The sequence below is a fragment of the Belonocnema kinseyi genome, chromosome 2 (genome assembly GCF_010883055.1).
Source record: "Belonocnema kinseyi isolate 2016_QV_RU_SX_M_011 chromosome 2, B_treatae_v1, whole genome shotgun sequence".
NCBI classification, from domain to species: Eukaryota; Metazoa; Arthropoda; class Insecta; order Hymenoptera; family Cynipidae; genus Belonocnema; species Belonocnema kinseyi.
This window is the reverse complement of record NC_046658.1, coordinates 175,100,556-175,117,583: the sequence shown is the minus strand read 5'-3', so window position 1 is coordinate 175,117,583 and position 17,028 is coordinate 175,100,556. Positions and strand designations below refer to the sequence as shown.

Below are 17,028 nucleotides of genomic sequence, written 5' to 3'. Positions count from 1 at the left end.
AAAAAGAAATGTTTTTCTTCTCTTGACTTTTTTTTCATATCGCGCGTTTTTTGGCTTTAAATTTTGTATTTTCGGTTGATTTAAAAAATTTTGAAAACGCTATAACTCTGAGAATTTTCTTTTCATCGAAAAAAGTCATAAGGATAAATTGTTTTTTCTTTTGAACATTATGAATATTCGTACATAGAAATTTAAAATTCAGAAAAAAGTGATCTCAAAAATTTTCAAAATGCGCTCACTTTTTGAATTTTTATCAAAAATAGCTGGTTCACAAACTCGTTCTTTCTTCTAGGACCTAAAAAAAGTGTGCCAAAGATGGATTTAATTGGTTAATTTTTTCGAGATGTATCGTGTTTCCGGACGGACGGACAGATAGACAGACGCCATCGTGAAAACCTGATTTTCGGATTCAGGGGTCTCGAAACGTGGAGATCCGTTGAAAAAGTGTGATGTCAAATTTCCGACAATTTTAATACTTTCTTAATCATAAATGTTTAGAATGTAAAAAATATAAAATCCGCAGTTTCTTTAAACTTTTCAGTAGAAAAGCGTACTAAAAGGCTCATAAAATTAGGAATTTAGTGAGTTAACATTTAATGCCCTATTGTCAAATTTAATGCTCCGCAATTTTTCGAAAAAACCTGTGGTCATGCTAGCTTAACGTTAACCTAGCAGGAGCACACAGAGAAAAAAACGACTTAGGCATTATTTCTTTCCACAATAATTTGAGACTCATTTAGGGCTCTAGCAATATGATAATGAAAAATTTTAACAAATTGTTTAAATAATTTTTGTTTAAACAATTCTAGTAAAAGTGAATTCAACCAATTTCTTTTTCTACCCTGTGTCAAGGAACACTTAGGGCTCCATCAATGTGATATTTGGATTGAACACAAAATTGTTTAAACAAATTTACCAAATTTATAAAGGGTGATTTTTTGAACTTAAAACTTTAAAATATCTGGAAAAATAGACACTCTTGGAAAAAATGTTATGAATCAAAATTTTATCACACTGAGGAGTAAATACACTGATATTAAAATCGGTTCCCCCACACAGCCCCCTGTGGGTGGGGGTGGGGCAAGTTCGAAATCTTAAATGATATTTGAAAATTTTAAGTTAAAAAAATCGCCTTGTATATGGTGTTGTGCTACCTTAACGTTATAAAAAGTACGTGAAGAAAACCATAAAACTCATTGTTATTCCTCGCATAATTTCCAAATCCTTAAGGGCATGTGATACTTAGAGGTTCCCCGGCTTTTTTCCACGAAAATGAAAATGTTTAAAAACTGAATTCGGAGATGCTATAAAATATCATAGCGGACGTCCCCGGACTCTTTTTTGAGTGATACAATAACAAACAAATTTATTGTGCTAAATAAAAATTTTATTCATATGCATCATTTTGAGGTTACGTCGTTTTTCATCTCTGCCTTTGCGATAATCTGGAAATTATTTATGAAATAAACTTTTTAGATTGCCTGCAAACAAGGTTAGTTCCGGGAGATTAGTTTCTATGTTTATTCGCAAGTCCAAAGTTTTCGGCCAAAAATATTGTTGTAAGCAATATCAAAAAATTTTTGATAAAAAACACAAAAAAAGTGTGTGGGGACGTCCGTCAGCATGTTCGCTATCATTTCCCAGATTTTGAAAGCAAAATATTTCTTATCCTATGAAAAAAGCCGGGGGAATCTAAGACTAAAAAAATCGATACTATTTCCTAAGCGCTATGCAAATTAATCACATTTTGCTAAATTAAAACTTTTTTGAATTAACCCACAAAAAAGTGTGTGGCGACGTTCATTAGCATGCTCGCTATCATTTCCCAAATTTTTAAGACAAAATATTTATTATTCTAGAAATAAAGCCGGGGGAACCTGAAACTGGTAAAATCGACAATTTTCTAAGTATCACATCTCAGTCCGTGTGGACGTAGTGAGCACCAAAAAAAATGAAAATAATTTCACAAATTTATTTTTTACTCAGATAATTTTTTTGAAAATCATTACTTAAACTAAATATACAAACGCAAAATTTATTCATCGATAGATATGATTTGTTAAAATTTCCTTCTGTGTGTTACTAATTGCCACTCAAAGCCGAAATAGATTGTTTTTGTAATTTGCTTGAAAAATCATAAAGGTATTAGCACTGAGAAAATTTTCATCCCTTTGGATCGCGAACAAAGTTGATTCTCGAGTCTCAGTGTTCTCGTTTCACCTAACTCGTAATTACATCTCAAAGGCATGAAGCTGAGAGAACTGGAATCAATTTTTTAAAAGGTAGACCGAAGCCAGCGATGATGAAAACGGAGATGAGGAAGGGTGCAAATTATCCCTTGAAGGCATTACTAATTAATGCTCTCGTTGGACCTGCTGTATGTTGACACTTGGAGTGTCGCACTTCTGTATGTATAATAGAGAAAAAAAAAGTTTTGATGCATTCTTTCTCCTGTGTATGTTTATGATGATAACGAAAGTGGAGGTTGGAGGTGTATCCACTGGCCTCAAGGCTCACCACCTCTTCAATATGAAATCTCGGCAAGCTTGAAAGTATCAGAAACTCTGGTTGGAAATGCGGTCGAGATAAATTTTGCACCTTCAACTTTATAATGATCTAACAACTTCTATACCAACTAGAGCCAGTTTATGTATAAAGAGCCACTGATCTTCAAGAACAGCTTTTATTTACCAGGAGAAGAGCACACTTTTATTACAAAATTGGGTACTCTCAAAGGATATTATCCATTCCACTTTCATAATACTTAAGGAAAAGGGCCGTGCATAATTTATGTAAAACCTTTTTAATGGAGTGGGGGGGGGGGGGAGATCAACGATTTTGATATGCTTCAGTAAACTTTTTTAACTTTTCTATATTCATGATCGAAACAGTTATCTGAAAAAAATCGAAAAATTAGTATTTTTATGCCGCTGGAATCCTGATAAAGGATCACTGGATTATTGTGAAGAATTCCTGAAAAGAAAACCACGAATCTAACGACAAAATTGGGACAACCATCATAAAATATTCCTACTGCAATCTGAAAAAAAACTGTTTTCTCCTAAAATGGAAAAGAAAAAATCATCTTTCCTTCTGTACAAAAATAAAAAATTCCTTTCCTTCTCTTTTTTATTTCTTCTGTCTTTTCTTTTTCTTATCTTATCAAATCATGGCTGAATTGCTGTTCCTGCCCGTTTAAAATTTAATTTATTTTTTTATTTAATTTCTTTTTATTTCAATTTTTTGTATTGATAAGGGTGCTGTATGAGTTTCCAAACGATGTTGATAATTTTTTACAAATCTTTTTTATTGTGATTTTATAATGATGAGAGAAAAAAGACGAAAGAAATAAAAAAGAGAAGGAAGGGGATTTGGTTGGTTGTCTGCTCATTTTTCTTTTCTCTTTTTTGTTTATGTTCAGAAGGAAAGGGGATTTTTTTCTTCTCTTTTTTAGCAAAAAACAATTTTTTTTCGATTACAATAGGAACATTTAATGATGGTTGTCCAAATTTTGTCGCTAGATTCTTGGTCTTATTTTCAGAAATTCTTCACCCTAACTTGATTATTGAACGTTAAATAGGATTTCAAATTGGATTTTAATCTCATTTAAATTTCAACCGGATTATTAAAATAATTTTTCCAAAGTGTCAATAACGTGTTAAATAATTGTTTCTAAATTAAATTGAAGGCTCAAATCATGCACGGCGGAATGCGTCACAGAAAATTTCGAGAAAACGCCTTAACGGGTAGTTCTGAGCACTTTAAACAAAAATTAGGGTTTTCTCCGGAATCATCGAACCTCAAGAAAAAAGTAAGACTTTCAAAGTAGAAGCTTCTAAAATGATAGAAACCTAAATTTTTTCAAATTTAAAAAATAATGAAAAATGGTTAAAAATTGACGGGACAAACTTTTGTAAAATAAGAAAATGAATTCACCTTTATTTTCACGGTTCAAAATGAACAAATTTCAAAAGCCAATCTTTGAAATTGAAAAACTCATAAAAAAGTTAAAAATAAAAAGTTATTTAAAATGAGAATTTTAAAAAGAAAAAATGTATACTGCTGAAATTTGAAGCTTTAATTTGTGCGATTCAAATCGAACCATTTGACTTTCGAAAAGTGTAATTAAAACTTTTTAAATATTTAATTTATAACCGATTTAAATTTATTTATCAGTTATCTAAGTGGTTTCAATTTTGTGATTCTAATTGAATTGGTTGAATTTCGAAATGTATAATAGAAAATTTTTGAATTGTTAATTGATAAAAATTGTAAATTCATTAGTCTCATTTACAATAACTTTTGATTTAGAACCTTTATTTTAAAGAATTCAATTTTAAAGGTTTAAAATTGAAAAATGTTTCATTATGAACAGTGAAAATAATGTTCATTTTGTTTGATTTCGAAGAATTTGCAAAAAAAGCTTTTACGTTAAAACATTTTAATTTGTTTTATTAAAAAATAGATTTCCAGAATTCACGAAGCTTTTTTTTAAATATTTAATTTAGTTTTTAATTTCAAATTGTAAAATTGTTAATCGCTTCGAAATTAAATTTCGTAAAATTCAAAAGTTTTCACTATTGAATTATTAAATTTTGAATGCTTTTAATTAAAAATAATACTATTTTCACTCCTCCGAATTTTAAACGATCTGTTTATGAAAATTCAAATAGGAAAATATTCCATTTTTTAACGTTTTTAGATTATTCTTCTTTGACATTTTAATCTGAAATAATTTAATTTCGAGATTTTTGTATTCAAAATAAAAAATGTTAATTTCTGAATGCTTTGACTTATCAATGAGATAATCATAACTTTTTCAGTTTAAAAATTTGTTAAATGTTTTACTTATCTTTTCAGTTTCAGTCAATAATTTTGAGTTTGAAAAAATTGAGTATTTTATAATAAAAAACAAATATTTTTTTCATTTTTCGGCTCTACAAAAAAAAGTGTGCAATATTTTAGGGAACTTGTAGATTTAAGTAAATGAGGATTAAATATATACATATGTCTCGCTTCTTTAAAAAAAAATACTTTCTTCAACGCCGAATATCTCACAATCTATGAATTATAAAAAAAAAATTAAAAATAGAAAAAAAACTAAAAATATAAAAAAAAAATTTTTTCATCCGTAGCATAAGTATTTATGAAGAAAGAATAATGTTAAGTGGAAAATTGAACTCTTTCCGTAAAAAATTAATATTTTGTTTGAAATTTATACTTTGCTACTAATAAGTAAACTGAAATCTTTTTTAGGTGAAAATTATTTTTTTCCACAAATTGGTCTTCTTGATTTAAAAGTCCGTCTTTTTCAGTAGAAATATTTCAGCTTTTTCGGATAAAAATGCAACTGTTTAATTAAAAATTAAAAAATTTCGTTGAAAAGTCTTACTTTCTATTTAAAAATACTGTTGTTTTGTTGAAAATCTAACTATTTAGTAGAAAATTTACTTTTTGTTTGAAATTAATATTTTAGCGTTGAAAATAGAACTGAAATATTTCCTGGATGAAAATTAAACTAAACAAAAAATGGTAGTTTTTTTAAATTAAAAATTATCCCATCTCAGTACAAATTTCATCTTTCTTGGTTAAAAGTGCAACTATTTGGTAGATAATTTGACTATTTTGTTAAAAATTCATCCCTTTTGGATAAAAAAATTCGCTTTTTGAATTGATAATTCAATTTTTTCGTAGAAACTTATTTTTTGTTACAAAATTCATATTTTCATCTTAAAAAGTCACCTGGAATCTCTTTTGAGTTAAAATTGAACTGCGTTTTCGTATATTTTTTATATCAAAATTCATCTGTTTCAAAAAAAAATTTCTTGCTTAAAAATTTATTCTTGATCCTGAAAAGTCAACTAAAAGCCTTCTAAAAGAAAATTCCACTACTTTTTTTAAAATTTATCTTCTTGTTTGAAAAATTCATCTGTTTTAGCAGAAATTTCTTTTTTTAAATAAAACTTCCACTTTTTGTTCAAAAAATTATTTTCTTTTCTCGAGTATTGATGTATTATATTATATTATTTTTTAAAAAGAATTATCTTTTTTAGTAAAAAATACTTATAAAAAAATTATAATTTTCTTATTTTAAAGTTAATTTTTGTTGAGCAAAAATGCATTACTTTCGAGGAAGTTTCATTCAAGACAGTAATTGGAATAATTTTCAATTAATTTTTTAAATAAAAAGTAAGGAGTGTGAGAACATCTCTGAAAGTGGCAGGTGAGATTCTAAGTCAAAGAGGTAATTAAATACTCTAAGAGGACTAATTTTAGACGCGATATAATTAAATACCAGTTCAATTTTAATTTTAATTAACTCAGGTTTGCATTTTCGTTTTTGAATGTCTCCTTGAACGAATCTCTCCTTGAGTCTGCAAATATGTGCGCTTATGTAGTTTGTGTGTGAATATTACTTAAGTGTATTTAAACTGCAGACCTACATAGTAAAGACACTTTAATTAAATTGGTTTTAATTAGGGCTTTTCTAGTATTATTAGTATTAGTATTGGTTTTTGACTCTGGTATTAGTATTTGATTACTAAAATTCTAGTAGGTATTCATTTAGCAGAAAGATCCACTTGTTTTAAGTTTTTCCTTTTGAATTTTAAAGAATTTTTACATTAAAAATTCCAAATGATAACTTTTAATTAAAAAAATTTATTGCAAAAATTAAAAAATTTTAATTTTAAAATTATTCTTTAATACATGGAGAGAAATTTTAAGAGATTAATTCACAGAAGCGCATGATTTTAGAGCTACAATTTTTATCAGATTTAAAGTCTCGGACTCCGTGATCTAAAAGCATTGAAATCGAGACCTGAGAGCAAAGGGGCGTGGCCTAATACCTCAAACTCCGAGACCTACGCTTTAAAAGCAAGGATTCCGAGATCTTACTTTCGCTCTTAAGCGTAATAAACTCAAGGAGCAGTGCTGTGAATTAATTTCTTGGAATTTCTTTTCATGTAATAAAGGAAACAATATTATCTTCTCAACTTTTTTTACCAAATTTTTTGAAAATGACAAAAGGATTTAAATGAGGTTTTATGTATTTATCTAATTATAAAGATTAGGATTTTTGTGAACCATAAATTTAGTAAATCGACCTTTTAAAATAAGTAATTCTATTTGATGATAAAAATTATTTCTGGGTGTTTCTGAACGTTATTAATTAAAGATAATATTTTTATCATTCTTTAATATTATTAAATAATTATATTTTCAACATTTTGCTATTAGAATAAACCTTTAAACTTTTTTATATATTTAAATAAACAAAAAACAAATTTTGTAGAAAATATTAAATAACCTTTGTTTGCGAAATGAATAGCTTGGGAATAATGATAAAAAAAAATCAGCGGTACCGACAATTTTTAAATAAAATGTAGATTTTTTAAGATTTTGAAATAATATTTTAAAGCTTTTTATTGATTTTGAAGGTTTTAAGATAATGAAATATTTTCTTAAGATAATAGGGAAACAACATGTACATTTTTGAAGATTTGCTACCAAAAATTTGGGAGCTTTTTTAAGAATTGTGAAGTGTGTCAACAGAATAAATTGATTTTATTAAGATGTCTGGGAAAATTTTTAATTATTTTTAATTTTAAAACATTTAATTTTAAGAATAATTAAAAATATTTCAGAAAATTCCAAAATGTATCTAACATTTGAAAAAAATAGTCCCGAAGATTGAAAGGCAATATTTTTATTTTAAACAAATTTTCCATGATTGTAGGACAAATTTGAACCATTTTAAAAAATATTTAGAAGTTAAAAACAAATCTTTGATAATAAAATTTTCCAAGAAACTTGTAACAAAATGGAAATTTTTGTAGATATCGAAGTAAAATTTTGACGTTTTTCAGAGTTTTTGAAAGGTTTCAAGGTAGTACACAAATTTTCTTAAGATTTCTGGGAATATTAAAAGCCATTCTTATTTAAACAAATTGATTTTTTGAGAATATTTAAAAAGATTATACAACGTAACTATTTAGGAATATTTTGAATTTTGAGAGAGATTAGAAACATTTTTTTATTTTTTCATGTTTCCAAATGTTCATAAAATATTCTGACATTCTCTCCAAGCGTAGAAAAGTCTTAAATATTTTATAATAGTGCTAAATTTCTTCTACAATTCTTTTTAATCTTTTAAAATAAAAAAATTTCTTAGAAATCACCTTTCATTTTTTCGAGAAATCTACGAAAATTTGATATATATAACTTTAAAGCAAATAAAGGAAGGAAATTGAAAAATAAATAGACATTTAACATTTTATTGTGTTTTCAGAATTTTATTTTCCTTCAGATTATAATATGCCTAAACTTTTTTTTTCAATTCTGGACTGAATAATCTTTTTTGGTTGCAGATTAAAAAACTTGGTTATGAATTCGACTTTGGAAATTTATATACTTGGTTGAAAATTCAACTATTTAGTTGAACTTTTTTCAGGAATTAAGATTTGACTTTCATATAAAATTGAATTTTTGGTTAAAAAGTATTTTTTATTTGAAAAATTCATATTTCGGGTTAGAAAATTAAATTTTGTATAGAAAAATCATCTCTTTTAGAACATATTGATTTTTTTTAAAAATAAACTCTTTTAAAATTAATATTTTGATTATAAATTTAACTATTTTGTTTGAAGATTTGTCTCTTTCAGGTGAATTGAAATGATTTTTTTTCAAAATAATAATAAAATAATTGAAAATTTTAAATTAAAAATCGTGAAAAAGTTGGACTATTTTCAAAAATGTTAGGTTATGTTATGGAACTTTTCACGCCAGAAATTAAATGCTTTTAAACAAAGATTTTAAAGTTAATTTACAATTTTGTATATTTTTAGGTTACGGATTAAATGCCTTTTTCACCAGAAATAGGTTTTCCAAATGAAAAATTATTGGATTTGAAAAATATAATTTTTTTAAAGAACTTTAGTTTTTTGGTTATTTTCGCGATATTAATTTGAAATTTACACTTTTATACAAAAAGCATTCGATTTTAAAGATTTACCATTTTCTTAGAATGTTAGGTAACGTCCGTGTTTGACATTAGAAGTTGGCATTTTCAAATAAAAATGATTTTCCATATATATTTACAATATTAGGTTATGTTTGACTTTTGTACCAGTATTGATACTGTACTTAAAAAATCATTTGATTTAAAGAATAATAAACATTTTTGAGCAATTTTAGGTTATGCTCACGTTTCGCCAAGAAAATCAGTATAGAAGCAAATATTTACCGCTTTCGAACAATTTTAGGTTATTTTAAAACAAACTTTATGTTATTTTTTTTCACTGAAAATTTGCGTTTTCCATAAGAAATCAACTGATTTAAGAAATAAAATTTACAATTTTGAACAATTCAAATTTGAAGTCAAGATATCTATTTTTGTTAATTATGAAAAATATTGTCCTTTGCTTTTCTTTCTTGTTACTTGAGATAATAGAGAAAAGATAAAATAATAATTAAAAAATTGTGTGAAATTAAAAATGTATAAATCGCGCGCGTGGTGTACGTGTTTGTTTCTAGTTATAATAAAATTAAGTACTCATTTTTAATGTTAAAATATTAAATAGTGTAGTGTACTAATCTATTAGAAGAAACGAGAAAAAATCTGCCTTAGCTCGGATTTCAACCGTAATTAGTTAACACTCCAGTCATGGATAGTGACATTTGCGGTTCAAATCCTGGTTGAGGCAAATTTTTTCTCGTTTCATCAACTATTGGACCAGTAATCAACAACATCTTATATTTTAACATCAAATATTAATCAATACCCTGGTTAATAAAATAACATAATTTGTTTAAAATTAACTTTTGTTCGCAGGTTACATCAACCAGACCGAAAATGTCCAAGGAGGACATAAATCTTAAAATCACAGTGCGGCGTCGTAGTGTTTTAAAATATTACCCCGAAAACTCTTTTGGCTCAGTTCTCCGATAACATTTCGTCCAGTTGAGTTATTTGACTTCTGAAGAAAATTTCTCTAAAACTGAATTTTTAAGAAAATGGAATGTCTCAGAAAGTGAACTTGATCTCTTTGATAGGAGAGTAAAAAAGTGATGCGTTTGAAGATGATTAATGAAAATGAATAAGTTTAGTTATCTTGAAATTAATTTCAATTGTTATTGAGTGAAATTGGTATTGAGGGAAATTGGTGTTGAGGAAAATTGGCATTGAGGGAAATTGGTGTTGAGAGAAATTGGTATTGAGAGAAATTGGTATTGAGTAAAATTTCGGAAATCGGGTCGGAAGTTTTGTATAATACAATTAAAGAGATATACGGTTTGGATAGGCAGAAGGGATTTGGAAACGTTATTAAAGTTCTAAGCTCTAATCTGAGTGCAACGTTCATGTTCACGTGTCCGGAACGAAAACTATGTGGCACGAGGCATGATGAAGGGGAGAAGAATCGGTGATCCACCGAGCGAGGAAAACTTGGAGTTTTGCCAAAAGAGTCGTCAGAGTTGCAGAGTGTCATTCCTCCTATTGGCAATCTGTGCGTTGATCCCAAATCCAACTATTTCCGGTTAGTATGCTTGCTTTTCACGATTTATTTACATACTTCCTCAGGCGCTAACATACCTAAACTTAAGGAATTCAAAATTCCCGCCCTTCTTCATTAACTTGTATTTTTTCTTTCATCAAAAATCTTTATCACACTACTACCAGTAAATCCACACGCATCTTGTCCTGTATGAATTTATATTTTGTAACGCTAAAACATAAACAGTTTTTAATTCCATGTTTAAATAAAAATTATTCACAATCTATATTTACCATTTTCTACAATTTCAGGTTATGTTGACATTTTTACTGAATTTGATAGTTATAAATAAAAAGTCATTAGATTTCCAAGAACAATACAATTTTCATTCGCAAATTTAAGTTATGCTCATGTTTTTCACCGGAAACGGGTATAATATTTCTTCATTTATAAAAAATATTGGCCTTGCTTTTCTTTTCTATTTCTTAAGACAGTAAAGACTTTAGAATACAAAAATTTTATAACAATATAAAATTTATGTTATAATTTTAAAATGGCCTGAGATTCAAAACGTAATAATAGCGCATATGGTGCACGTGTATAACACTAGAAACATAAGCAATTTTTAATTTTATAATAACAAATTCTTAAATATTAAGAGTTTCAAAATTTGTCTGAAATAAGTTGAATAATTTTATAAAGAGATTGCTGATATATCACGTAACCTTTTCGCTGATTTTATTTCAGGATTTTTAAAAAATTGCGCAATACGATTATATAAAAACATAATATTTGATTTTTTTACCAAGGATAGATTTTAATTTAAAATAAAAAAACAATTAAATTGAGGTGAAAAACAGGGTTTTTAAGAAAATAATTTTCTACTAAGAAGATTAATTTTTTACCAAAAAGAAGAGTTCTCGAAAAACATTGAGTTTGAAACAAATAGTTTAATTTTAAACACAGAAGTTTGATTTTTTACTAAAAAGACGATTTTTCAACAAAATTCATTCATTTTAACCGATTAGTAGAATTTTCAACCAAGAAGATTTATTTTCTACTACAAAAGATGAACTGGTAATAATTGACATGGATTTTCAACCACATAACAGTATTTTCAAAATAAAAATGATTTATTTTTGACAAAAACTGCAACGATTAAATTTTGATTAGAAAAAACTACCTTTCAATATAAAAAAAAAACTAATTTCCTGCGAGACAATTATATTTTCTTCCAAATTGTTAAATTCCCTAGCCAACAACAAGAGTTTTTAACAAAAGACTTAAATCTTTATCAAGGAAGTTAATTTTGAACTAAACAGTTGCATTTTCAATGAAGAAAAATTTTGAAGTAAAAAAAATGATTGAAAATGTTGAATTTTCAAGCCAAAAATATGAGTTTTCTACAAGGCAGTAAAATATTCCAATAAATAGTAAAATTTTCAATAAAGAAAGTATATTTAACAGAATACATCAAGATGAATTTTTAATATGTTATATAATTTTTTAGCTACATAGTTGAATTTTGAAACCTAAAAATATCAATTTTTAATCCTAACTGTAATGATTAAATTTTCATTATAAAAAATAGATTTTTCACAATAAAAAAAAAAAATTTTTGTAAGAAAAAATTCTGTCTTCTATGAAATTCAAATATTTCTAATTTGAATAAATAACATTTGAACAAAATACATGCATTATTAACCAAACAGTTATATTCTGTACCAAAAAGATTAATTTTCTACCAAAAAGGACGAATTAAAAAATATATATATATAATTTGTTCACCAAATGGTTAATAACCAATAATTAAATAAATTTTTAGTTAAAAAAAAACTTTCAACCAGAACGATGAATTTTCAACGAAAAATGTTGATATTTCAACCGAAAAAGATAAAAAATTTTAATTCAAAACAGTTGATATCAAGAATTTTTTTAGCCTGTTTCTTTTTTAACCAAATACATAAAATCTCTAACAAAAAGACGAATTTTCAACAAAATCCATCAATTTCCAAACAAATTAAAATTTTGAATCAAGAAGATTAATTTTCTATAAAGAAAACGAATTTTCAACCAAATAGTTAAATTTTTAACTAAAAAGGTCAATTATCAACAAAAAATGGACAGTTAAATATTCAACAACATAAATGAACACAATAATTAAATTTTTAACTACAGAAATTAATTTTGAACTAAAATTATGGATCTTTACCTAAAAACATAATTAAGATTTAACAGAGTAGTTCATATTTCACTACATTTTACCAAATTTTTTAACAAATTGTTGAACTTTGTTTTGTAGTGATTCACAGGCGTAAAAATATCTTTCTTCAGAATGAGAAATAATTTTGAGCATTCAATATTAACATAATATTTTTTACAAACGGATTTTGGAATCCTTTACTGTTATGTATTTTTGCGGCTTAGTGAAAAAAATTACACGTGGGGCTCAGCGCGTTCTTTTCAGCGGCTGAGGGGCTCTGCGCGCACGTCGTGTGGGCGCTACGAGACCGTGGAAAATTGTCTTGTGCCTGACAGCATTGGAAATTCGGATTTTTCGTTCATGCGTGACAGGCGAAAGATCGCCGTGTGTGCCCCAAGGCGAAAAAGAATTTAAGAAGTGCACCTTAGGGCGTAAAAAGCTTTGAGCATGATGGAAAAGTGTGTACCTTTAATAAAAATAATAAGCAGTGTGCTTTCGATGACAAATTGAATGTTTTTATAAAATCAGATCTTTTTTAGGAATTTAAAGGTGCGTAATTAGCCTCAAGCCTGAAAATGATAGAGTGCACACTTAGCCACACGCGTTTTTTGGGCGTCATTGAAGTTAGCGTCAATTTAATAAAATATCGACTAAACCTTTCCTTGTAAAAATCGCATCTAAAAAAAATATTGTAGTTGAAATATCATTCCTTCAAGCTATATTAGTGCTTTTTTATAATTTCATTTGGTTGATAAAAATTGAGAATGCAAAATTTGCGCGCGCTTGGCCCTGATCGTCCCTATTCAGTTTTTTTAATGGTCTCCCCTTTGGCTAATAAATTTATAAAATTAAAGGAGAAAAGCTTGTTCTAAAAATTGTATGAAAGAAGATAAGGCAGAAATTCAGCGTGGAAAATGGATAACTGAGTAAGTATCTTAATTATAGAAAGAAGTTTACGACAGCTTTTGGAAATAAATTCGAAGTTAATAAAAGGAAGTTCCTGCAACTTTCCGGATGCGGATGGGTTAAGAGTTAATAACTGTTGTTTCGAAACTTTGGAATCGTTAAGGTTCAGCAATGTGAGTCTGGTTCACGAAGTAGTAGTTTGATTCAAAGGAATATTCTGAATATGAATTACTTTCTCTAATAACTTTCAGAGAAATTAAAAATCCAAGAATTCAAATATCGAATTGATATGAGATACTCTTAAATCTTTCCATTGAATTAAAAAAAGCAGACAAGAAACTCAAGGCAACTGCTAAATCGGAACTTTCGTATATTCTTCTTAATATCTTTTAAAAGTTTAAAATATTTAGAAAAAACTATATAAATAGAAAAAAAAACTATTAAAAGACAAAAGGAAAAAAGATTAAGAATATTTAGAGGTAGTTAGTTCGTTATTTCTCCTTTTTAAAATTTTTTTAATTCTTACTACCTTTAATCAATCTCGGGCTACACGAGCGTGTAATAATTTCAATTAAGTTGAAAAATTGTAATGCAAACTAAAAATTTCGAATAAATTTCCTAAGATTCTTGAGAAAACTGAAAAAGATTCTTAGAGATTTCAGATATTTGCTAATTCAAAATGTTAACAAAAATGTTCATTTTTAATCAAATCGTTGAATTATTACCCATGAAAGAGGAATTTTCAACAAATAATTTAATTACATAATTAGTATTTAAATAAGAAAGATTCACTTTTAACCAGTTGCTTTTTCATTTAAAAAAAGGTGAAATTTGTAAAACAGGCAAATTTTCTACAAAAGTGTTTAATTTTTAAACCCATAATATGAATTTTCAACAACAAAAAAACAACATAGTTTTTCACCAGCTTGTTGTATTTTAAGCCAAATAGATCAACTTTTTACAAAAAAAAAAAATAATTTTCTCCTAAAAGAAAAACAGAATGTTCAAAGCAATAGATTTCAAAGATGAATTTCTAACTAAAATTATAAAACTTCAACCAAAAAAAGACCCCAGTTTTTGAACAGTGTAGTTCAACTTTTATCCAAGAATTTAATTTCTAACCAAGAAAGATTCATTTCTTAACAAAAAATGTAATAGTTGATATGTAAATCAAAATACATATTTTTTTTAATCAAAAGGCAAATTTCAAAACAAAAAAGATGAATTCTTAACCAAAAAAGATTAATTGATAACCCTAAACGTAAATTTTTAACCAGGAAAATTAATTTTCTTTAAAAAAAGGCGGTGTTTTTAACAAAATACACGAATGTAAAAAACACACATATTCTCAACTAAAGAAATATATATTTTTAACTAAATTTAAACAGCGAAAAAAGTGTATTAGAACCTTTAAGAGTTTCTTCAAAACTTTAAAAAAATTTTAAAGGCTTTTAAAAGTTTCTTTAAACATTTGTTTAAAAAAAAGTATTAAAAACGTTTTTAAATATTTGTTTTAAAATTTTAGAAAATTTAGATTTTGTTAAAAATTTGTTTAAATCTTCTCAAGATGTGGATTATTTTCAAAAACCCCTTTAAAGACAAAGCTTTAAAGTGTCTGCAAAAATTGAAACTTTTTATTAAGTTTTGTTAAATCCTGCAAAGTTAACCTAGTTTTAAAAAATAAATTTTTTGTTAAAGATTCAACAATTTTGTGGGAAATTGATGTATTTACTTGAAAATGATTTTTTTTTTCGTATAAAATTAATTTTTTCGCAGGAAAATTCATCTTTTTAGTTGAAAATTCAAGTATTTGGTTCAAAGATGAACTACTTTGTTAAAAATTAAACTACATTCTGGAAATTGTATTTTTTTTAAATTTACCTTAGTTGTTGAAAATTTAAATTTTGTGATGAAGATTTGCTTCTTTCTTCCTAAAAATTCATTTTATTTAAACTATTTTCTTAAAAATTTATTCTATTTTAAGATTCACCTTGTTGATTACAATTTTAACTTTCGTGTTGAAAATTTCTTCATTTTTTGATTGAAAATGATTTTTTTATGTGGTAATTTAACATTTATGTATTTAATTTGAGGTCGGAAACCTGTCCTTAAAAAGTTACAAATTTAACTATTTCGTATAAAATTCATTTATTTTGAAAAAGATTTTTTTTGTACGAAAATTAATATTGTTTGCTGAAAAATAATCTTTTTGGTTCAGTATTCAACTATTTGTTTCAACATTCCTTTTGTTAGCTTGAGTGCTATCAGTTGAAAATTTTTAATTTTTTAAACAACTTTTTAAACTGATTAATTGATGATTTCATTTGTGGTTATAAAGAAAATTGTTTTGTTTAAAATTCATCTTTTGTGAATGAAAATTGATTGATGTAGTTAGGAATTTAACTGTTTTGTTAAAGATTCGTATTTTTGGATTAACAACAATCAAACGGTCTTTTTGGCTTCAAAATTCAAGTAATTGTTACAAAATTCTACTATATGGTTGAAAATTCATATTTTTGGTTGAGTATTTGTATTTTTTTGTTGGAAAATGAATCTTTTTAGCTGAAAATTCATCTTTTTGGTTAGAAAGTCAACTTTTTAGTTAAAAATGCAATATTTTGATTAAAAATTAATTTTGTTTGCTGAAAGATTTATCATTTTTGTTAAAATTAATTTATTTGAATGAAAATTTATCCATTTTGTTGTAAATTCGTCTTTTCAGTAGAAAAATAATCTTTTCGGTTTGAAAGTCTTCTTTGTTGGTAGAAATTCAACCTTAAGTTCAGAATTCATTTTATGGGGGGAAGATAAATAATTTTCTTTGAAAATTAATCTTTTTGTTTAAAAAATTATATTTTTTGTTGAAGATTCTAATTTTTTGTTAGAAAATCAATCTCTTTGATTTTAATTTTACCTTTTTTGTTAGAAATTGAATTATTTGTTTTAAAATTCAGTTTTTGGGGTAAAGATCTATAACCTTCATTGAAAATGTGTCTTTTTGGGTGGAAAATTTATCTTTCTGGTTGATATTTTCTAATTTTTAAAAAGATTTTTCATTTTTTTTAAACTGATCCTTTTGGTTAGAAGTTTAACCATCTGGTAGCAAATTCGTTTTTTTGTAGAAAAAATTCATAATTTTCGTTCAAATTCATCTTTTTATTTGATCATCTATTGGGTTAAAAATGTCTCTGTTTGCTTGAAGATTTATTATTTGTGTATAATTTCATCCTTTGCTATTTTTAATTTATATTTTTAAGTATAAAATTAAATTATTTCGTTAAAAATTTTTCATTACCCGTTAACAATTAATTGTTTTATAGAAAAATTACCATTTCACCTTTGGTTTAAAATATAAAATTTACCTTTTCAGTTGAAAATTCAGTTTGCTTGGTAGGAAATTAATCTTTTTGATGGAACATTCATCAT

General features: G+C 26.2%; 1 protein-coding gene across 1 annotated transcript in view; it reads left to right on the top strand.

Moving 5' to 3' along the window:
* LOC117167828 (basement membrane-specific heparan sulfate proteoglycan core protein-like) overlaps positions 1–17,028 on the top strand; it is a 326,460-nt gene that overhangs the window by 10,132 nt on the left and 299,300 nt on the right. Inside the window, exon 2 of the mRNA XM_033353032.1 lies at positions 9,833–10,535. Coding sequence (XP_033208923.1) covers positions 10,400–10,535 — 136 coding nt within the window. The 5' untranslated portion in view covers positions 9,833–10,399. The remainder of the gene's footprint in view (positions 1–9,832; positions 10,536–17,028) is intronic.